The 23,490-nt window shown below is 39.5% G+C and overlaps 1 protein-coding gene and 1 long non-coding RNA gene across 3 annotated transcripts in view; both read right to left on the bottom strand.

Annotated features, from left to right (window-relative positions):
- Positions 1 to 1,245: 1,245 nt before the first annotated feature.
- Positions 1,246 to 12,295, bottom strand: LOC141049019 (uncharacterized). Its single transcript, XR_012220231.1, has 2 exons — positions 4,752 to 12,295; positions 1,246 to 2,591 (listed from the first exon to the last, which is right to left on the bottom strand). It is a non-coding gene; the product is annotated as an uncharacterized lncRNA (long non-coding RNA).
- A 2,698-nt stretch (positions 12,296 to 14,993) lies between these two features.
- MEMO1 (mediator of cell motility 1) overlaps positions 14,994 to 23,490 on the bottom strand; it is a 233,703-nt gene continuing 225,206 nt past the window's right edge. Inside the window, exons 9-10 of one of the 2 annotated variants that reach the window (XM_073545114.1) lie at positions 15,614 to 15,709; positions 14,994 to 15,509 (exon numbers count right to left, since the gene is read on the bottom strand). In XM_073545114.1, the coding sequence (XP_073401215.1) occupies positions 15,501 to 15,509; positions 15,614 to 15,709 (105 nt within the window). In that variant the 3' untranslated portion in view covers positions 14,994 to 15,500. Of the gene's footprint in view, positions 15,710 to 23,490 lie in introns of both variants that reach the window. The other variant, XM_073545113.1, reaches the window with a different exon arrangement.

Below are 23,490 nucleotides of genomic sequence, written 5' to 3'. Positions count from 1 at the left end.
GCAGTGCCGGCTATACTACAGTCGAACACTCCAACTGGCCAACTGGCGTCACGAATCACTACATAAACTTTATTCCCCATTCAATTCTACCCCTTTTACATGACCATCTGAGGCCACGGACCGGGTCACTGCCACTGTGACATTTCCCATTGAAGTTAACAGGCCCAGTGCCAAGTATCCCACGGCCGCTGGGGCACGTCAAGAGCATCAGCACTCCAAGAACTTTATGGCTAATATAAGGCAATACAATAGCTCATAGGAGCACAAGTAGCGCCACCTCCTGGGCATGGTCCATACTGTTTTCAAATTCATGGACAAATTTACCACAGAACTGCCCCATTGCATCCCGCTGTGGGTAGTACTCCCAAGTATGCCCAGATTTATATCTTGGACAGTGAAGAAGCATTAAGTACAAGAAGTCATGCAAATAAAAAGTGCCTCAAAGCACTGCTGTCATCTTTTGGGAAGAAAATGAAAGTAATTAACCCACTCACAAGAGCCTTCACAATTAGGGAATTTGAAAGAAAGGAAGAGAGGATTGCTGAATTAGAAAATTGCGATCCACTCGAAATAACAATGACAATTATAAATGACTACAATGATGATCATAGGCACTACAATGCACCAAGGTGCAATGAAGTAGCTATAATTTATCAAAATGCATTGGGTGAACCCCCATTTAATTAAGACATGAGTTCACCTGAAGAGTGAAAAATAAACAGTTCAAATCAGCTTTCTTCACAGAAAGTGTGATGCAATGACATATCCACTTCTATTCCCATATGGTGACAGTGCTGTTAGGCTTCACATATGCCAGTCTGGTGCGTGGTTACACCCCATTGCGAGGTCAAGTCTGTTGCGTGGTTACACCCCATTGCGTGGTTTGCAATCCCACCACGCGCCCTAAGGGTGCACAATCACTCTTTTATTGTCTGTATGGCTAGATGTACGTGCAAAATGTGTTATATTGGATTAACCTCACGTGATCTCCAGGTACGTACCCGTGAGCACGATAGAGACATTATGGCCGCTAGCGAGGTGGATGATATTCGCTCTTTAAAGACTATCCCCCGTCATTTTAGGTTATATTATAAATGCAATCCAAAAGATCTTCAAGTGTTTGGTATTGACCGGGTACGATGTGGCATCAGGGGTGGAGATAAGAAACGTACTTTAGCACAACTTGAATGCCATAACAATAAAATCTCATAAATGAGCTATTAAGCACAACAAGAGATCAAAATGGAGTTTTTCAAGCTAAATATAATTTATTTAGAATAATAGACAGAGAATGAATGCTAAATGCAAGTTACAGCAGACATAAACACAATATAATTAAACCAGCACCATGACAGTTTATAAAGATTTTTTCTGTAGTTTTTTTCCTCACAAATAGATTACATAGTGAACAGCAACCTCCCTATTTACATAATATGTATACCCAAATAGGGTGTTACATATAATCAGTGCCCAGGGTAGGATACTGAATAAATAAAGTGCATAAGTGCCTTGTACCAATAAGCCTAATAGGCGTTAAGTGTAAACAGAGTAAAGACTGCCTATACAAAATCCAAAATGGAATACAAGGGCTGCATTATAGAGTAACACTTACATGTAATGTGAATGCCGCTGTCAAACCTGCCGCCCCTACGCGCGTTACGCCGCAGCTTCCTCAGGAGGCGTGGTTTACAAGTGCCCCGGATCTAGTATATATAGTGCAGTCAACCAATGAACCGCTTTCCCTAGTAAAGGACATAAAATTCAGGACCTGCGCTGTAGCGCCCACGGTGACGTCAGTGGTATCCAGTTCTGAAAGTCCACAACATTACCGGCGCATGCGCTGTAGAGTCCCCACTATAAACAGGGAGTCTATCATCAGTGTTCATCGGCATGAAAGCGGCTCGAGCTGCAACGCAGCCAGAGACAGCCACGCACCGGACTGAGCACGTCAGAAGGCTCCTAGGGAGGACAGAACTGGGCATGCGCACATGTGAGGACATGAAAATGAGATGACATGGAAGCAAAATTATGAAGAATAATAACCTCTAATCAAAGTGCTGACTAGTGTTAAAATGTGAGAGGATGAAACATTAATAATACTAACATAAAATTTGCAGTGTGTATGATCCATAAAGGTGAATGTGCATGACATAAAGTGCAGAAAATTATACATATGTGTGTATTATAAACACACTATGCAAGCAAAAACAATAAATACGCATATCATAATGTGTGTGCAAGATATATAAAGATGTATGTGTATCATATAAGTACAACAATTATACACCATGTCTCCTATTGAAAATGAATATGCATATATATAACACATGACATATAATACACACATCATATATCATATATCAAAAATAATTATATATACAAATGCATACAAAACACAGCAAAAATACACAAAGAAAAAAATATAATGATAAATAAATAAAAAATAAAATATAATTTAAGGACCCAATAAATACAAAAAAGGCCGTAAATTTCTTGTGAGGAGAGTGTTTCTTCATAAGATCTTGAAATGCCCTCAGTATTGAACTCCATGCCAGATCATATACTGTGATTCAAAAATAGAGAATAGAGAGCTAGAGTATAAACACAAAAGGAAAACAGTTAAAAACAAAAACTAAAACCAAGGCTAAAAAGATACCCATACAATTTTTACAGAAAGGACCCAAAGCCATTACTCACATTCAATCCCACAGGGACCATAGTGTTGAGTCTATAAATCCATCGACTCTCCATTTGTGATAACACTCAAAACAGATCACCACCCCTCATACCCAAAAATAACTGATCTATTGCAAAAATTTTCAAACCTTTTGCTTCAGAATTATGGAAGATTCTGAAATGCCTTGGAAGCGTCTTAAGTTGTTCTTCATCCTTGGCCTCCTTAGCTTTTTCTATATCATGAACATGTTCGCGAACTCTTATTCTGAATTCTCTTGTGGCCAATCCAATGTAAATCTTACCACAAGAGCAACTTGCATAATAGATCACTCCCTTTGAGGAACAGGTTAGGCATTTTCTAACTGAAAATGTCTTAGTGTGATCTGAGTTACAAAAACTGTTTGTCTTAATCGTATTTGTACACGCTTTGCAACTTCGACAAGGATAAAATCCTTTAATATCACCAAAGATACCTTTTTGTACTTATTCTTTTGGAGCTAAGTAACTCCGTACCAACATATCAGATAAATTCCTAGATCTTTTTGCTGTAATACAAGGTCTACCTGGCAGGGTTTTTTTTTAAAAATTGGGTCAGTGTGTAATACATGCCAATGCGAATTGATGATATTTGTAAAATTACTCCATTGCTCATTGAATGGAGTAATCAACCTCACTTGATTGTTCTCTAAGTTTTTAATTTTTTTACTATATAGAAGTTGATCCCTAGGCATTTGCTGAACCTTATTATAGGCATTACGAATTGACCTGTGCCCATAACCTCTTTCACGAAATCTTATATATAAATCCGCTGCTTGTTTTTGGTACGTTTGTTCTGACGAGCAAATCCTCTTAGCGCGAAGGTATTGTCCCATAGGGATTGAACGAATTGTAGATTTTAAATGAGAGGAACCCGCATACAAAATTGAATTTGTTGCAGTCGGCTTTCTAAATATATCAGTAGATATAGACCCATCATCATTCTTCAAGATGTCAAATATCCAAAAAATTGACCCTTTGCCCATATGAATAAGTGAGATTTATGTTTAAATTGTTATTATTTAAAGTTGACATCAAAGTTTTCATTTCATCAATTGAGCCATCCCAGACGAACATAACGTCATCAATAAATCTCATCCAATTATGGACTTTCTCTATACCAGTCAACGGAGAACACTGAAAAATTTCCCTCTCCCAAAATCCCAAAAATAAATTAGTGTATGCAGGAGCACACGCCGCCCCCATAGCCGTACCCTGTGTTTGTAAAAAAAAACTTGATCTTTAAAAATAAAACAATTGTGTTTTAAAATAAATTTTAATAAATTCAAAATCAAAGTGACCAGGGGGGGATCTAAATTGCTGTTCTGTAAAAACCACGAGACAGCCTCAAGACCTTGGTCATGACGGATGGAGGTGTATAAAGCCTCAACATCCGCCGTAACCAGGATCATGTCTTCATCCAGATGTATTTGGTCCAGTCTCCGTAGTGCCGCTGTGGTGTCAAGAATATGGGACGGTAACGTAGTCACCAGTGGCTTCAAATAATAATCAATTATTTGACAAATGAGTTCACTAAGGCCCTCATTGCCCGATACAATTGGGCGGCCAGGAGGATCTTCCACATTTTTATGAATCTTTGGGATTAAGTACAAAGTTAGTAACTTTGGTTTTAAAGATTGAATAGTATCCAATAATGATTTAGGAATAATACCACTCTCATAAGCATTAGATATGATATCAATGAGTTCTCCCTGATATTCCAACAAAGGTATATGAGTCAGTTTCTTGTAACAATTTACAGCAGACAAAAGTATATGAGCCTGTTTTTCGTAAAGATCCAATGGCCAAATCACTAAATTTCCGCCTTTGTCAGCTTTTTTGAAAATCACATCATTCCAACTTTGTAATTCTGAAATTATTTTTCTTTCATTTTTGCTAGATGGACTAGCATGAAAATTATTTTTCAACTTTTCTATATCTTGTGTCACTAATTTAACAAAAATCTCAACTGCTGAACATGAGTTAATATTAGGAATTTTTTTTTATTTGTTAAATAGAGAAACGGGAAAAGAACTCACCATCTCAGAAGAGCTATTTTCTTCCGCTAGAGATTCTAGAATTTCAAGAGCTGCCTTTTCCTCATCAGAATTGAGTTGCAATCCCATGTTATTTTTCTCATGAAATCTTTTGAGTATCAACTTCCTCGCAAATAAATGTATGTCTTTTATTGCCGTGAAGGGATCTAATTGTTGACATGGGGAAAAGGTTAATAATCCCTTTTCCAATAATTCAATCTGTTCATTTGTAAGAATATGTGAGGAAAGATTAATTACCTTAGGTTTGTCATTTTTCCTAGTACCAAAATTAGTTTGATGTCTTGCTGTTCCTCTACCTCTGCCCCCAAATCTTGTTCTTACACGTCTAGGAGTATAATATTCCCTTTCGTGAATGGAGTCAGCATTACTCGATACTGAAGAAATAGAGGAAACTGAAGGATTCCTGGTAGAGGATTGAATATTATTTTCCTCAGAAAGCTTTTTTTGCCAGCGAAAAACCTTTTTCTGATTATAATCTTGTAAATCACGTTGGTATTTTTTCATTTTATTTTTACTGATCTCATATTCCCATTTTTCTAGATCTTGATTAAGATCCTGATAAAATTTATCCAAGGTCTCCTTAGGTATTTTTGCTGCCAACTCAGCCTGCAAACCATTAAGTTCCTCATCAATTTCCTTCAAAATAACAGTATTTTTTGTATTAATAATTTCCATGAAAGAAAAAAGCATGCTGAGGAAACGCTCTCCCATTTAGAAATCAATTCAAAATCATCTAACCCAAATGTCGGATATAGCTGTATACGAAGGCCACGAGGTATAATCTTTTGCTTGATATAATTATCTATAGATGTTTTCGTCCACCATATTCGTGTTTTTTTGTTAGTTAAATTTTTGTATTTAGACATCAGTCCCTTTTCATCATTCTGGGTATCATTAGAATTAGCAGAAATACTCTGTTTGAACAAATCAGACGCTTTATCTTGCCAAGCTTTCTCTTTGGCTTTAAAATCCATTATGGGGAATCAAACTGTTATAAAACAGAACATGCAGATTAAATACAAAAATACCCCAAATACTGGGAAATGTAATCAAAGGCTCAACTCACTGAAAGTGTAATAACAATAAAATCTCATAAATGAGCTATTAAGCACAACAAGAGATCAAAATGGAGTTTTTCAAGCTAAATATAATTTATTTAGAATAGACAGAGCATGAATGCTAAATGCAAGTTACAGCAGACATAAACACAATATAATTAAAAAATAATAATAATAATAATAATTAAACCTCTGGATAACAACTTTAGCTACCATGGCTCCAATGGGTCTGAATGAGCAGCTGAGCTTTGTCTCTTTTCTACAACATGTCATAGTGTTTGGTCATCATACAGCTCTGGCAAAAATTAAGAGACCACTGCAAAATTTTCAGTTTGTTTGATTTTTCTCTTTATAAGTATATTTTTGAGTAAAATGTAAATTGCTCTTTTATTCCATAAACTACTGACAACATGTCATCGAATTAATAGCACTAAATTTTGTATTTTGTATTTATTTTAAGAAAATGAGAAATGGTCAAAATAATAAAATAATGCAGTGCTTGCAGACCTCAAATAATGCAAAGAAAACACGTTCATAATCATTTAGAAACAACAATACTAATGTTTTAACTCAGGAAGAGTTCACAAAGCAATATTTTGTGGAATAACCATGAATTTTAATTACAGCTTTTATGCGTCTTGGCATGCTTTCCACCAGTCTTTCACACTGGTTTTGGGTGACCTTATGCCACTCCTGGTACAAAAATTTAAGCAGTTCTTCTTTGATGGCTTATGACTATCCATCTTCCTCTTGATTACATTCCATAGGTTTTCAATAGGGTTCAGGTCTGGGGATTGGGCATGACAGGGATTTGATGTAGTAGTCCTTCATCCATACATTGATTGACCTAGCTGTGTGGCATGGCGCATTGACTTGCTGGAAAAAAAACATTTCTCAGACTTGGGGAACATTGCCTGAGCAGAAAGAATCAAGGATAACCTTGGATGCGGCTTGATTCATACGTCCTTTGCAAAGATTAACCTGCCCAATTCCAGCCTTGCTGAAGCATCCCCAGATCATCACCGATCCTCCACCAAATTTCACAGTGGGTGAAAGACACTGTGGATTGTACGCCTCTCCAGGTCTCCGTCTAACCATTAGATGACCAGGTGTTGGGCAAAGCTGAAAATAGACTCATCAGAGATTACCTTACTCCTGTCCTTTTTGGTACAATTCTTACTGTCTTTGGCAAACTTCAGCCTGTCTCTCCTTTGCTTCTCATTGATGAAAGGCTTTTTCTAGCTTTACATGACTTGAGCCCTGCCTCTAGGAGCCTGTTACAAACTGTTCTTGCCGTGCACTTTACCCCATCTGCCATTTGCCATGCCTTTTGTAGGTCACTTGATGTCATCCTGCATTTGCTGAGTGACATTCGAACAAGATGACGGTCATCCCGGTCAGTGGAGAGTCGTTTTCACCCTCTGCCAGTGTAGCTTCGTTGTCCCCTATGTCTGCTGCTTGACCTTGTTGTAATGGACTGCCATCTTAGAAATTTTAAGGATGGAGGCAACATGAAGCTCACTGTATCCATCTGCTAGTAACTCCAGAATTTAGCCCTCCTCTTCCTCACTCAAGCCTTTTTTTTCAACTCCTTTGGCATGGTTAAAAGTTATTTTTTAATTCCTATTACTTTTGGGATATTACTAGCATTTGTTTTGCCATCCAGCTTGTCCTATTGCAAGTGGATTGTAAACATCGCTGCAGGGTTTTTTTTTATACTTTCCTTCGCTAAATAAGATTTGGTTCAGGTGATTACGTAATCAGAAACACATTAAGTAGAATGAGGTGTACTCTGGTTGGAATACAACTGACACTGGAATGGAATGGCTGTTAGACATGTAGAGAAGCTGATTTTTATAAAACTGTGCAGTGGTCTCTTAATTTTTGCCAGAGCTGTATATAAAGTCTTTTCCCTGGTGTTTAGATTTTTCTTTAACTGTCTTTATTGAACAGAATACAAAAATTGACCAAAAGCATCTAAAAAGAACCGATAAGCAGAGGTTTACAGTATTTTAAATTTTAGACAGTATAAGTGTACCTAACTCCCCCCCCCCCCAGGGCACACTCTGCAATTTCAGAAAATAACATTAATCTAGTTTAACAGGAATTCCGCCATCAATTTGCTCTCATGTACCAGTCTGTAAATTGGAAGCAGTCATGAATCGCCTGGCGTATAGTGTCTGAGTGTCAATAATAGAAGACCATGTAAGGAAAAAACGTTTAGTATGTTTTTCTTTATTTAATGTGGACTCTATCCAGTCCATCCTGAAAAGATAAACTACCTTTGAAGAAATTAAACTCAAAGAGGGGGTATTATCCTGTGCCCATAGATGTAGGATACTTTTGCGAGTCGCTGCCGCCCACACAAATAAAATGAGGCGCTGTTGACCAGAGCCTCACCAGCTGATCCTGTGGGAGAATATTCAATATGGCCCACTCCAGAGAAAGAGAAATAAATATACCAAAAGTGTTAGTAAGGTGTTGCAAGTGTATCCCAGACCTCCCTTATTTTTGGACAGTCCCAAAAAGAGTGAAAAATATCAGCTGGAGATGTAAGCATTTAGGGCAGGGATAATCACCTGAGGGGGACATTTTAGATTTAATCTCTGGGGAGATATATGCTCTATGGAATATCATGAGTTATGGTTGTGTAACAATCATATGGTAACATAGACTTAATACGTAATGTGATTTTCAAAAGGTCTTTTACCTGACAGCTACTGTATATACTTGTGTATAAGCCGACCCATGTATAAGCCGACCCCCCTAATTTTGCCACAAAAAAACTGGAAAACTTATTGACTCGCGTATAAGCCTAGGGTGGAATATGTAGCAGCTACTGGTGAATTTCAAAAATAAAAATAGATACCAATAAAAGTAAAATTAATTGAGACATCAGTAGTTTATATGTTTTTGAATATCCATATTGAATCAGGAGCCCCATATAATGCTCCACAGTTCATGATGGCCCCATAAGATGCTCCATACAAAATACGCTCCATATAATGCTGCACAAAGGTTAATAATGCCCCCATAAGATGTTTCATAAAATAATATGCCCCATATAATGCTCCATAAAGGTTATGGCCCCATTAAATGCTCCATAGATAATGCCCCATAAGATGCTCCATAGATTATGCCCCAATAAGATGCTCCATAGATTATACCCCCATAAGATGCTCCACAGATTATGCCCCATATGCTGCTCCATAGATTATGCCCTCATATGCTGCTCCATAGAATATGCCCCCATATGCTGCTCCATAGACTATGCCCCCATATGCTGCGCCTATAAGATGCTCCATATATTATGCCCCCGTATGCTGCCCCCATAAGATGCTCCATATATTATGCCCCCATATGCTGCTCCACAGACTATGCCCCCACATGCTGCTCAAGAGAATATGCCCCCATATGCTGCTCCACAGAATATGCCCCCATATGCTGCTCAAGAGAATATGCCCCCATATCCTGCCCCCATATGCTGCTGCAAAAAAAAAAAAATGCCATACTTACCTCCTGCTCAGGACCCGGCACCTGAGATATTCACCTGTCCGGGGTCTATCGCTGCTCACCGCTGTCTGCCATGTCATCTGTCAGTGACTGTTCAGCCAGCAGCGGGCACGGCGCACACTAACAACGTCACCGTGCCCTCTGCTGGCTAAACGTCACTGACACAGGAAGCTGCAGACAGCGATGAGCAGCGTGGGAACGGGGACAGGTGAATATCGCTACACTCACCCCTCCCTACTGGCGCGGTCTCTGCAGCCCGGCTTCTCCACGGTCTCCATTCCTGCCTTCAGCGGTCACGTGATACCGCTCATTACACTCATGTATATGCGCATATTCATGAGTTCAATGAGCGGTACCACGTGACCGCTGAAGGCAGGAAGGGAAACCTGGAGAAGCGGGGGTGCTGCAGAGACTGCATCGGGGGGGTCAGTATGATCTCTGACACCCCCACTCCCCATCCGACCCCCAGGTATATGACTCGTGCATAAGACTAGATGGGGACTTTCTGCCCAAAAAAAGGGCTGAAAATCTCATCTTATACACGAGTATATACAGTAGTTGAGATAACCATCACCCCAGATGGTGTTTAGATTTTAATTCTGTTGTGTTTTGCTTAATTAAATGTGGAATTTCATCTCATCGTGTTACTCCATCTACTGCTTTATCTCCTGGAATGTGTTTGAGCACTTGGAAGAGTCATGTCTCATCACCTGGAGAACTATCCTGACACTTTATTGATGATAAGGGCCTACTAATCTTCTGGGATCAAGCCCTCTTCGATACAGCAGCCTTATTAATATTTAGAATGCACTTCATGTGCAAATATGTATATTTGTCTTTTTCTTTACTATTATTTTTTATTTATTACTTTTCATTATGTTCTTTTTAATATTTTTTTATATATGGTATTATTATTTATTTATATAGCACCATTGATTCCATGATGCTGTACATGAGAAGGCGTTACATACAAATTACAGATATCACTTACAGTAAACAAACTTACAATGACAGACTGAAACAGAAGGGAGAGGACCCTGCTCTTTCAGGCTTACATACTACAGGATTGTGGGGAAGGAGACAGTAGGTTGGTGGGTTGCAGCAGTTCTGGTGTTGGTTGCGATATCTTTGGTCTTGGTGAGGAGGTAGCGGGGTCATTGCAGGCTGTAGGCTTTCTTGAAGAGGTGGCTTTTCCCGTTCCATCTGAAGGATTCGAATGTGGTTGATAGTCAGACATGTTGGGGCAAATAATTCCAGAGGATGGGGGCTATTCGGGAGTAGTCTTGGAGGCGGTTGGGTGAGGAGCGAGTAAGTGTGGAGAGGAGGTCTTGGGGGGACCGGAGATTACGTGAGGGAAGTTATCGGGAGATTAGTTCACAGATATATGGAGACAGGTTATGGATGGCCTTGTAGGTCAGTATTTATAATTTAAGCTGGATACGCTGAGGGAGTGGGAGCCAGTGAAGAGATTTGCAGAGGGGAGAAGCGGAGTAGTAGGAGGAGGAGAAAGATAAATTAGTCAGCCAGCAGAGTTAAGGATGGACTGGAGAGGTGCGAGGGTGTTAGCAGGGAGACCACAGAAAAGGATGTTGCAGTAGTCAAGGCAGGAGATGATGAGGGCGTGCACAAGCATTTTAGTAGATTGAGGGTTGAGGAAAGGACGGATTCTGGAAATATTTTTGAGCTGGAGGCGACAGGAGGTAAAAGAGCTTGGATGTGCAGTTTGAAGGACAGGGCAGAGTCAAGGGTTACTCTGAGGCAGCGGACTTCCGGTGCTGGGGAAAGCATGATGTCATCAATTGTTATAGATAGGTCGGGTAAGGAAGATACATATTAATATTTCCCTTTGCACGTTTTTGAGTTGCACTTTGCAGTATTTTGCATTGATTGGGATATTTGTTTACATTGTATCGGACAATTGCAGGGATATTTGTTTACATTGTATCGGACAATTGCACATTTCACTATAAGATTCCCTGTTTGCTTAGAGATAAGTCTTAGTATTCACATATTAGAATACTTTTCAGGGATATATCTCACCATTTGCTGTAATTGGTTTGCCCTTTTATATGCCCTTCAAAATGGTGTCCTCGGCGTGCGCGCATGCCCGTTGTGGCAGTGTCCATGGTGCATCTCTCGCGGCTTCCGGAAGGGACGCAGCGGGTATTTGACGTCACGAGGGATTTCCCTCATACCCGCCGGTCACGTGAGGCCATGGGGGTGGCATTTTGAGGACCTGCGATGCAGAGCGTATGTGCCATTTACAGCGCTGATGTCTGACACCTGTTATGGATCTATATAAACATTCTTGGAGATACACACAGCTACAGCCCCCCGAGGAAGCCCACGCGAAACACGTGTCGGGGCTGCACCGGACACACACTTGCAGGTATTTATGGACAGGCTGAACATTTCCTGAAGCACTATCATTTTATGACTAGAGACAGTTGTACCATTTGACCTTTTCAATATATTTTTACCTCAAGTCTCTGTCTGATTAGGTGTTTTTGGCTGCATGCACTGCTTTTTGATGGCACTATGCACTTTAAATATATTTCGTACTGATGCTCTGTGCAGTGAATGGGGATCTGCTAGCCTGTTTTTCCTGTTATAGTTTACGGTGTTTGATGTCCTTCACGCGGTTTTCTTGTTCTAGTCTATTACACTGATGTGTGATTCTTTTTTTTTAACATTTTTTTGTAAATTTCTTTTGTATTTGGATTGATAATAAAATTTGATATATTTTATATATTTTTCTGGAATATGACTGGGTATTTTGTGTAGGATTAACGCTGCAAATAACCAATGGTGCAGTTCCCTTTCCGAGCCAGGCCTTAAAACAGCAGTTTTTGACCACATATGTGATGTTGCCATATTTGAGAGACATTGCGTAATACATTTTAAAGGGAATCTGTCACCTCTTTTTTTGGCCTTTCAGCTGCCGGCATAGACATTGGGGGCTTATTTACAGCATTCTGTAATGCTGTAGATAAGCCTCCGATGTAACCTGAAAGAGAAGAAAAACACGTTATATTATACTCACGGAGGTGGGCGGTCCGGTCCGACGCCTGCGCACTGCAGGACTCTGCTCTGCCCTCAACAGGGCAGAGCAGTGTGCAGGCATTGGGAGAGGTCTGGTGCCTGCGCACTGCAGAATTCTGCTCTGCCCTCAACAGGGCAGAGCAATGCGCCTGTGCCGGAGCGATTTCAGGACGGGAGAAGAGGAGGTCATCGCATGAAGAAGGGAGGCGCCTGACCGGACCGCAACACCCATCGGACCGGACCGCCCACCTCAGTGAGTATAATATAACATGTTTTTCTTCTCTTTCAGGTTACATCAGAGGTTTATCTACAGCATTACAGAATGCTGTAGATAAGCCCCCGATGTCTATGCCGGCAGCTAATAGGGGAAAGAAAAAAAGGGTGACAGATTCCCTTTAAGGTTCGTTTTCTTCTATTACCCCTTGTAAAAACGAAAAATTTGCAGCTAAAGCAATATTTTGGTGGAAAAAATGCAATTTCTCATTCCACTTTGCATAACAGCAACTTAGAAAATACTAGAAGTTATGACATTTTAAGAACTGGACCCCTCAAATTATTCTGATATCTAGGCCCATAAAAGTCACTTCAAAACTGAATAGATCCGTAAAAAATTGGTTTGGAAAATTTCCTTGGAAATGAAAAATAGCTGCTAAATTTTTACTCTTCTAACATCGCAACTAAATAAAAGGACGTTTGAAAAATGATGCTTATGTAATGTAGACATATAATATAATGTTATTTACTAACTATTTTGTGTGTTATGACATTCAAATGTAAAAATCTCTATTTTTTTTACATTTTCATCAAATTTTAAATATTTTTCACAAAAACCGTGAAAAACTTATGGACACTAAACTTGCAGCTAAAATAAATGACAAAGTGTCACAAAAAAGCAAATCTCAGAATCACTGGGATAAAGCGGGTGAAATTAGTATCAAATCCAATCAATTTTCTATGTAAATGTATTTCTAAAGGTGCTATTGACATGAAATTCTCACCAGATGTCGGTAGGAGGAAATTCAATCCATGTACGCAAAAAAAATAAATCAAACCATAGCGATACATAAATTAAGCTGTGTGTAATAATGGAAAATGACGCAGGGAAATAGTGTTGAATACATGAACAAAGAGGTGCAAAAAGCCATGGAAAGTTGTGACACCAGCTGAAATCTAACAGTAGTTAGAAAGCAATCCAGCCACTTAGTGAAAAATAATATCAGCTGGTTTGCCTGTTGGCCTATAAAAAGGTGTCATTACCAAGGTGCCACAAAAGAAACATTTCATGATGGGCAAAACCAGTGAACTGTCTCAAGACCTTTGCAACTTTATTGTTGCAAAACACACTGATGGAATTGGATTTAGAATTATTTCTTAACTACTGAATGTTCCAGAGACCATTGTTGGGGTCATAACCCAGAAGTGGAAAGAGCATAATTTCACCACAAACCAGCAACCCCGCAAGATTTCACTCAAGTGGATTGAAAGAATTATCAGAAAAGTTGTCCAAGAATAAAGGACCACTTGTGGAGAGCTACAAAAAATCCTGGAATCAGGAGGTACAATTGTTTCAAAGAACAATATAAGTAATGCACTCAACCTCAATGGCCTGTATGCATGCTCACCACGCAAGACTCCAGTGCTGAACAAAAAGCATCTTCAAGCGTGTTTACAGTTTACTCAACAACATTTAGACAAGCCTGTGAAATGCAGAATATGCCTGGTCAGATGAAAACAAAAGTGAACTCTTTGGATGCCACAATACACACTATGTTTGTAGGCCAAGAGGCACTGCATATAACCAAAAAAGCTCCATACCAACAGTGAAGTTTGGGAGGTGGTAACATCATGAAGTGGGTCTGTTTTTCAGTACAAGGCACTGGCAAACTTCATATAGTTGAAGGAAGAATGGACAAATGTATTGAAACATTTTTGATAAAAACCTTCTGCTATCTACCAGGATGATGAAGATAAAACGAGGGTGGACATTTTAGGAAGACAATGATCCCAAATACACATCGAAGGAAACTCTCTCCTGGTTTCAGAATAAGAAAACAAACTGCTAGAATGGCCCAGAAAAAAAAATCACCTGACCTGAATCCAATAGAATATTTGTGGAAGAAACTTAAGCTCAAAGTTCATAGAAGGAGCCCAAGGAGTCTTCAGGATGGGAAGAGTGTTTGTGTCGAAGAATGGGCCAAAACCATACTTTTTCCCTGTGTCACTTCTCTTTGTTACACATAACTTAATTTATGGACATTTATAGATGGATTTCTTTGCCTATGTATATTGGAAGGGTTGTTACCGATATCTGGTAAGAATTTCATGTCAATAACCACCTTTAAAAATATATTTACTTAAAACATTGGTGATGTGTTCAATACTTATTTTGCCTGCTCTAAAGTTATTACCACAAAGTGACACTAGTCAGATTTGGAAAATGGAGCATTATCATTAAGCTCAAAATTGTCTGTCACTTAGAGGTTGGGTTAGATTCAACCAGTAGTTGGAAATTCTACGACTGTTACATTCATCTGAATGAGGGCTGCAGATATCCATGCACATGCTACAGAAACAACCACATTTAGTTAGATAGAACTGAAAATTAAACACGTTTTGGTTTGTGTAGCCCTTTATTAGCAACTAAAATAGAAGGTATTTGTTGTACAACACTGGTAATAACTGACTATACATGAATTGTATTATATTCTAATACAGGATAAAGGAGAATTTATAAATGCATTTTTTTTTAATAAAAAGCTTCCACCCTTTATTTTTTATAATTTTGTTTTACAACTTGCAAAACTATTCTGAAAGCTGAGTACATGTGCACATATCTGCAAACAGTGCAAATTTAGGTTATGGTAAAGGCTAACTCATTCCACGTAACTAACGTTTTGTAATCATCTGCCACCACTTTAAAGTCTTCAAGTTCACAAACACTTTGACACAACTTTATTTCTGATACCATAACCAAGAAAGAAAATCCTGTTTTTATTGGAGTCAAAAATATAGAAGAAAATCAAGATAGGACTACACCTAAAAGAAAAGAAGGGGGTTCTGAACTTGGTTGAGGCTCCTTATAACCCACAGAGCAGAGCTGCACTGTGCTGTTGCTTGGCTATGACCCCTTGGACAGAAAGAAAAAGGTTGTGTCAGTACTGTGTTTCCAGGTGGCATCCCTGAGTGTTCAGTGGCTCAATGCACTACAAGTGCCCCAGCAGCATAACTCACTGAACTATCCTGCCAGCTTCGGCATTGGCTAGACTGAGCATAGTTCAAGAAGGAGAAGCTCATGTTGACTCCACTCTTCTGAAGCTCTGTAGCAGCCTTAAAGAAAAACAGGAGAAGTTAGCGCATGTATGTCAGAGAAACATAGAATCAGGGAGAACCAAGACTACAATCACTGCCAAGATTAACCTTTGTGTTCTTGTATAATCATGGGACTTATCACACAAGATAAGGATCAGAACTTTAAAATAATCATTAGCTTACAAACATTAAAGGTTGGTAATACTGAAACTGACACACACTAGTAAATCAAAGGTCAAAGCAGCAGTTGAACAGTCATTTTACACGTGAAGGTAAATACAACTGCACATGAAGGATAAGTGTTTTTAGCTTTGTTTTTTTTGTAATACGGATTCCTTTTGACATTGCCTGTTTTTCCTCCTGTCTCCCCTGCTAATGATTAGCAGATGCATCACCGACAAACAATAAAAAGTCAATTACAAAAGATCTGACAAAAGATCAAATTCTCACTGACCACGCATTCATTGCCAATGATGCCAACTTTTCACATAATATTGTTCGTTTTTTATTGCAGGGCTGGATTGGTGCCAGAATTTAAGTTCCCTGCGGCCGTGCCCCTTGTAAGATACTTACCAGCTGCTGTTTTCAGTTCTTCCTGCCAAAGCTCCGGTCCTGATCTGCCATCTCGGCAGCAACTTCTCACTGACCGGAAATTAGCGATAACGGTCATATGCTCTCAGTGAAAGTTTATGAGCGCCCCTTTCGCGCTCTCATAGACTTACATTGAATAGTGACTTGAGGCTCGCCTAACACTGGAGCGATCCAGCAGCTCAGTATCCGAAGAAGACTGCCCAAAGCGGCACCGATGAAGACGGTGACTGGGGAGTCTAATATTACAGGCAGAGAACTTTAGATTAGTGGCATCACTCCAGGGTCACAATAAAATTAAAAAAACACTGCTGGAGCCTTGCCTTATCTAGAAGTGCACTTTCAGAGAACTAATAAACTGTTGTGTATGAGGAATAACACTATTCTCCAGTTTAACCTCTGCAAGCTCTGTAATTTCTGCTGCCTCTGAGCCAGTAGGTAGCGATAAACTACTACTGTATATTGTCTCCATTCGGTTAAAATGACCAAGATGAGTTGTCGACGCTCTGTATTTTCACTGTGCAAAAAACACTACGACATACAGTTCTAGCGAAGTGGATGCGATTTATAGAAAACTCATGCCAACTTTGCTTTTTTCTTACGCTATGTAAATTCATGTATGGTGGGGTGTTTAAAATCTGCAACAAGTCAACATAAAAATCGCAGTAAAAAAGCAAACAAAAAAATACAAGTAAGTTAATTTACCTAATAGGTGCACAAATTCTACAACATCAAAAACGCAAAGGGTATGCGCCCATGATCTGGAATAGCAGCATTTTGAACACAGATTTACCTGCGTGATTAGAAAGTGGTGTTTTGGATGCAGTGCAAATACCCTGAACGCTGCTATATCCTGATCGTAGGGACATATCTAAATACTCATCATGTCAATGTAGCCTTATATTGCACACACATAGAAATTAGGGATTCCTGCTTTACTGTCTCTAAGTAATGCATTATCAAAAGCAGCAGCATGGAGGACACTATACAGCAGTAGAAAGAATGCAGTGTAGCTGTGAATCCTTCACTGGGATAATCTGAATCACTTGCTAGAAACAGTAGCATGGTCTGAATGTCTCGATCCCTGATTGCTTTCTTACTGTACTCCTCACTTCCCCTCCGCCTTCTCCACAGACTTCAATAAGAGCTGTAACTTGATATGACTGTGAGCTGGCAGTCCTTATCTTGAACATGAGGCATTTGAGCTGTTTTTCAAAGTGAATGATCAATTCAGATGATGTAAGAGTGGATTGGGGATTTGGCTTATAGTTGGGGTATTAACAGTATTTGTCTCATAAGATGCAGTAACAAAGTTTAATGCATTTATTTGTACTATTATGCTGAATGGATAAAAAACTTTTATTTAAAGTGTGTTGTGATGGTAAGTTTTACCAGAGCGAAAATGAGAAGAACCTACTGTATATGGTGGTTGCTTTGAATTTAGCTTTGATGTAAGTAGAACATGCTGACCAAATGACTGTTGAAACTCATTAATTTTCTGAGAAGAAAAAATGTTGACAACCTGTACAACTGCTCTTGTCATTTTTTGCAAAATTGCTGCTGTATTACTGCTGGGTGTTTTATTATTGTGTTCAAGGTATTACCTGTCCAAAAGTCAGCTTTCTTTAGATGTGGCTATAGCCAGTCAGAATTGTATCACTCATACAAAGGACTCTGAAATATTAATTACTTGTGGACAAATAATTTAGACATCTACATACAGTAGGTAATGGTTATTTCTGGGTAAAATAGTCAGACTTTGCAATGCCCCTACTGTAAGAGATAGTAATGGCAGTAAAAAAAGCATTTAAAAAAGGGGACTGGATTCTTTTGTCAAAACATACAGTGGGTTCGGGCAGTATTCAAACCACGTTACATTTTTCACTCTGTTTCATTGCAGCCATTTGGTAAATTCAAAAAAGTTCATTTTTTCTCATTAATGCACTCTGTACCCCATCTTGACTGAAAAAAACAAATGTAGAAACTTTTGCAAATGTATTAAAAAAGAAAAACTGAAATATCACATGGTCATAAGTATTCAGACCCTTTGCTAAGTATTGGGTAGAAGCACTCTTTGAGCTAGTACAGCCATGAGTCTTCTTGGGAATGATGCAACAAGTTTTACACACTTGGATTTGGGGATCCTCTGCCATTCTTCCTTGCAGATCCTCTCCAGTTCCATCAGGTTGGATGGTGAACGTTGGTGGGCACACTAATAGCAACACCGCAGAAGAAATGCTAGCAGAGGCTTCCAGTATCCGTTGTTTCAGATGCTGCACATCTCGTATCTTCACAGCATAGACAATTGCCTTCAGATGACCCTAAAGATAAAAATCTAAGGGGTCAGATCGGGAGACCTTGGTGGCCATTCAACTGGCCCACGATGACCAATCTACTTTCCAGGAAACTGTTCATGTAGGAATGCTCAGACCTGACACCCATAATTGATGGTATGGTGTGTTATATGGGGCACAAAGATAGTGGGGCCATTCTTCATCAATGGAAACCTCAATGCCACTGGATATCTAAACTTGCTACATGATGATGCGCTGCCCTCTTTATGCACTGAAGATGGCACATTCCCTGAGTTTTTCCAGCAAGATTGTGCACCACCACATTATGGGTGTCAGGTCCGAGCATTCCTACAAGGAATCTGACCCCCTTAGACTAGCATTTCTTCTGCGGTGTTGCTATCAGTGTCAAGAGTGGGAGAAGAGGGTTGCATTGAGAATCCAACACAATGGGCAGCATTTTGAACACATTTTATAAGTGGTCATAAACTTGTAACTAACTCATGAAAGAATAAAGTTACATTAAAACCAAGCACACCATTGTTTTTCTTGTGAAATTCTCAATAAGTTTGATGTGTCACATGACCCTCTTCGCATTGGAAAAAATAAAATTGAATCCAAAATGGTCGACTTCAAAATGGCCACCATGGTCACCACCCATCTTGAAAAGTTTCCCCCCTCCCATATACTAATGTGCCACAAACAGGAAGTTTATATCACCAACCATTCCCATTTTACTTAGGTATATCCATATAAATGGCCCACCCTGCATGTGATACTCTGCTGATTTTGCAAATTTTCCCGCCTACAAAGAATTTGTATCGTAGGTATATTTCAACTGTGATACATAGAATCTTAAAAAAATTCCCAAAAAACAATGTATGATGTTTACATAATTACTTTGCATTTTATTACATGAAATAAGTATTTGATACAATAGAAAAACAGTACTTAACTTTTGGTATAGAAACATTTGTTTGCAATTTACAGAGGTCAGACATTTCCTGTAGTTCTTGACCAAGTTTGCACACACTGCAGAAGGAGTTTTGACCTACTCCTCCATACAGATCTCCAGATCTTTAAGGTTTCGGGATTGTTGCTAGGCAACATTGAGTTTTAGCTCCTTCCAAAGATGCTCTCTTGGGTTCAGGTCTGCAGATGGGCTAGGCCACTCCAAGACCTTGAAATGCTTCTTACAGAGCCACTCTTTAGTTGCCCTGGCTGTGTGTTTGGGGTCATTGTCATGCTAGAAGACCCGGCCAAGACCCATCTTCAATGCTCTTACTGAGGGAAGGAGGTTGTTGGCTAAAATGTTGCTATACATAACCCCACCCATTCTCCCTTCAATACAGTGTATTTGTATTGTCCCCTTTTCAGAAAAGCACCCCCAAAGTATTATGTTTTCCACATCTTGCTTCATGGTTGGGAGGGTGTTCTTGGGGTTGCACTCATCATTCTTTTTCCTGCAAACACAGTCAATTGAGTGGATACCAAAAAGTTCTATTTTGGTCTCATCTGACCACATGACTTTCTAACATACCTCCTCAGAAACATCCAGATGGTCATTGGTGAACTTCAACCTGGCCTGGACATGTGCTGGCATGAGAAGGGGGACCTTTTGTGGCCTGCAGGATTTTAATCCATGACAGAGTAGTGTGTTACTAACAGTAATGTTTGAGACTGTGGTTCCAGCTTCATGTCATTGACCAAGTCATACCATGTAGTTCTAAGGCTGATTTCTGACCTTTCTCAGAATCATCCTTACCCCACAAGGCGAGATCTTGCATGGAGCTCCAAACCGAGGAAGATTAACAGTCTTGTGTTTCTTTAATTTTCTAATAATTGTGCCATTAGTAGCTGCCTTCTCACCAAGCTGCTTGCCTATTGTCTCCTGTATCCCATCCCAGCTTAGTGCAGGTCTCCAATTTTGTCCCTGGTGTCCTCTGGTCTTGGCCATGGTAGAGAGGTTGGAGTGTGAGTTTAAGGACTGGTGTTTTTTATACAGGTAACGAGTTCAAACAAATGCAATTAATACAGGTAAGGAGTTCAGAGTAGGAGATCTTCTTAAGGAAAAACTAACAAGTCTGTGAGAGCCAGAATTGTTGCTGGTTGGTAGGTGATAAAGTACTTATTTCATGCTATTAATAAACTGCAATTTAATTATTTAAAAATCATACAATGTGATATTCTGATTTTTATTTTTAGATTCTCTCGCACAGTTGAAGTGTACCTACAATAAAATTACAGACCTCTCCATTCTTTGTAGGTGGGAAAATTTGCAGTGTTTCCAATACTTATTTTCCCCACTGTGTGTTTGTGCGTATATATATATATATATATATATATACATACACACACACATACACACACACAAACCCATATATACTCACACACACTGTTAACTGTTGAACATGATACCTTTATATCAGACACAAAGATTTGATGGTGTACTTTTTAATGCAATATAAAAAAAATAAAAAACGTACTATTCATGTTTTGAAGATTTGAACATCCTATAAGCTGAATGCTAGTAATAAGTTTTGCAATATCACACTTCTGTGCTGGATTCACAGTGAAACTGTAAAGCACTGCAGTGTATCGTACTTAATGCTGCACTGTCCTCTTAAATACAGGCCAAGTTCACACAAAAGTATTTTCAGTCTTGAGTGCTATCCATAAACAAAATTGACATCTCACAGACAGCTCTGGGAAGAGTATTTTTCAATTAGGCTGTTCACGGGAGCTCAGAATACAGGAGTCTAGTAATTGTTGAGAGTATTTTTTGTAATTAAGATATGTTACAAAGTTGTTTCTCATTGCTGACTGATACAAAGTTGTTTATATTTGGAGGTAAAATTTAAGAACTATATTAACCCCTTTGTGACACTGGACGTACTATTCCGTCCATGTACCCTGGGCCTTAATACCCATGGACGGAATAGTACATCATACACGATCAGCCGCGCTTATGGGAAGGGGGGAACGCGGCTGATTGCGGACGGGTGTCAGCTGACTCTCACAGCTGACACCCGGCACTAAGTGCCAGGAGCAGTCACGGACCGCCCCCGACACATTAACCCTTCAGAACACCGCGGTCAAACATGATCGCAGCATTCCGGGAGCAGGCAGAGGGACTGTCAGCTGTGACAGCCTCTCCGCCTTTGGATCGGAGACCCCGCGGTTATGACGTGGGGTCCCGATTGCTCCCAAAGTGCATGTCGGGAAGTCTCTGAAGTCAGTGTGCACAGAGTGCAGCGCTGACAGCTTATATGACATGCAGAGCTGCATGCCATATAAGCGATCAGCCTGCACAAAATGAGTGTCCAATAGTAGGACACAGTGTAAAAGTAAGAATGAAATAAAACATTTTTTTTTAATAATTGTAAAAAATATTTTAAAAAAAATAATAAAAAGAATCAATACTTATTCTATCATTAAATCAATATTTGAATAAAAAAATCTAAACAATAAAAGTACACATTTAGTATCGCCGCGTCCATAATTACCTATAAAACTGTCCCACTAGTTAACCCCTTTCGTGAACACTATTAAAAAAAAACCCAAAACAATGCTTTATCATCATACCGCCGAACAAAAAGTGGAATAACACGCGATCAAAAAGACGGATATAAATAAACATGGTACTGCTGAAAATGTCATCTTGTCCCGCAAAAAACAGGCGTACTACAAGTGGAACGGTATAAACGCCCCCCCCCCCAAAAGAAATTCATGAATTGCTGGTTTTTATTCATTCTGCCTCCCAAAAATCAGAATAAAAAGCAATCAAAAAATGTCATGTGCCCGAAAATGGTACCAATAAAAATGTCATCTCGTCCCTCAAAAAACAAGACCTCACATGACTCTGTGGGCCAAAATATGGAAAAACTATACAGTTGTGGCCAAAAGTATTGACACCCCTGCAATTCTGTCAGATAATACTCAGTTTCTTCCTGAAAATGATTGCAAACACAAATTCTTTGGTATTATTATCTTCATTTAATTTGTCTTAAATGAAAAAACACAAAAGAGAATGAAGCAAAAAGCAAAACATTGATCATTTCACACAAAACTAAAAAAATGGGCCAGACAAAAGTTTTGGCACCCTCAGCCTAATACTTGGTTGCACAACCTTTAGCCAAAATAACTGCGACCAACCGCTTCCGGTAACCATCAATGAGTTTCTTACAATGCTCTGCTGGAATTTTAGACCATTCTTCTTTGGCAAACTGCTCCAGGTCCCTGATATTTGAAGGGTGCCTTCTCCAAACTGCCATTTTTAGATCTCTCCACAGGTGTTCTATGGGACTCAGGTCTGGACTCATTGCTGGCCACCTTAGAAGTCTCCAGTGCTTTCTCTCAAACCATTTTCTAGGGCTTTTTGAAGTGTGTTTTGGGTCATTGTCCTGCTGGAAGACCCATGACCTCTGAGGGAGACCTAGCTTTCTCACACTGGGCCCTATATTATGCTGCAAAATTTGTTGGTAGTCTTCTGACTTCATAATGCCATGCACACGGTCAAGCAGTCCAGTGCCAGAGGCAGCAAAGCAACCCCAAAACATCAGGGAACCTCCGCCATGATTGACTGTAGGGACTGTGTTCTTTTCTTTGAATGCCTCTTTTTGTCTCCTGTAAACTCTATGTTGATGGCTTTGCCCAAAAAGCTCTACTTTTGTCTCATCTGACCAGAGAACATTCTTCCAAAATGTTTTAGGCTTTTTCAGGTAAGTTTTGGCAAACTCCAGCCTGGTTTTTTTATGTCTCGGGGTAAGAAGTGGGGTCTTCCTGGGTCTCCTACCATACAGTCCCTTTTCATTCAGACGCTGACGGATAGAACGGGTTGACACTGTTGTACCCTCGGACTGCAGGGCAGCTTGAACTTGTTTGGATGTTAGTCGAGGTTCTTTATCCAACATCCGCACA

This window comes from Dendrobates tinctorius, unplaced genomic scaffold (genome assembly GCF_039654945.1).
Source record: "Dendrobates tinctorius isolate UK_male_01 unplaced genomic scaffold, ASM3965494v1 ptg000140l, whole genome shotgun sequence".
Lineage (NCBI taxonomy): Eukaryota > Metazoa > Chordata > Amphibia > Anura > Dendrobatidae > Dendrobates > Dendrobates tinctorius.
This window is presented reverse-complemented; position numbering and strand designations above follow the sequence as displayed.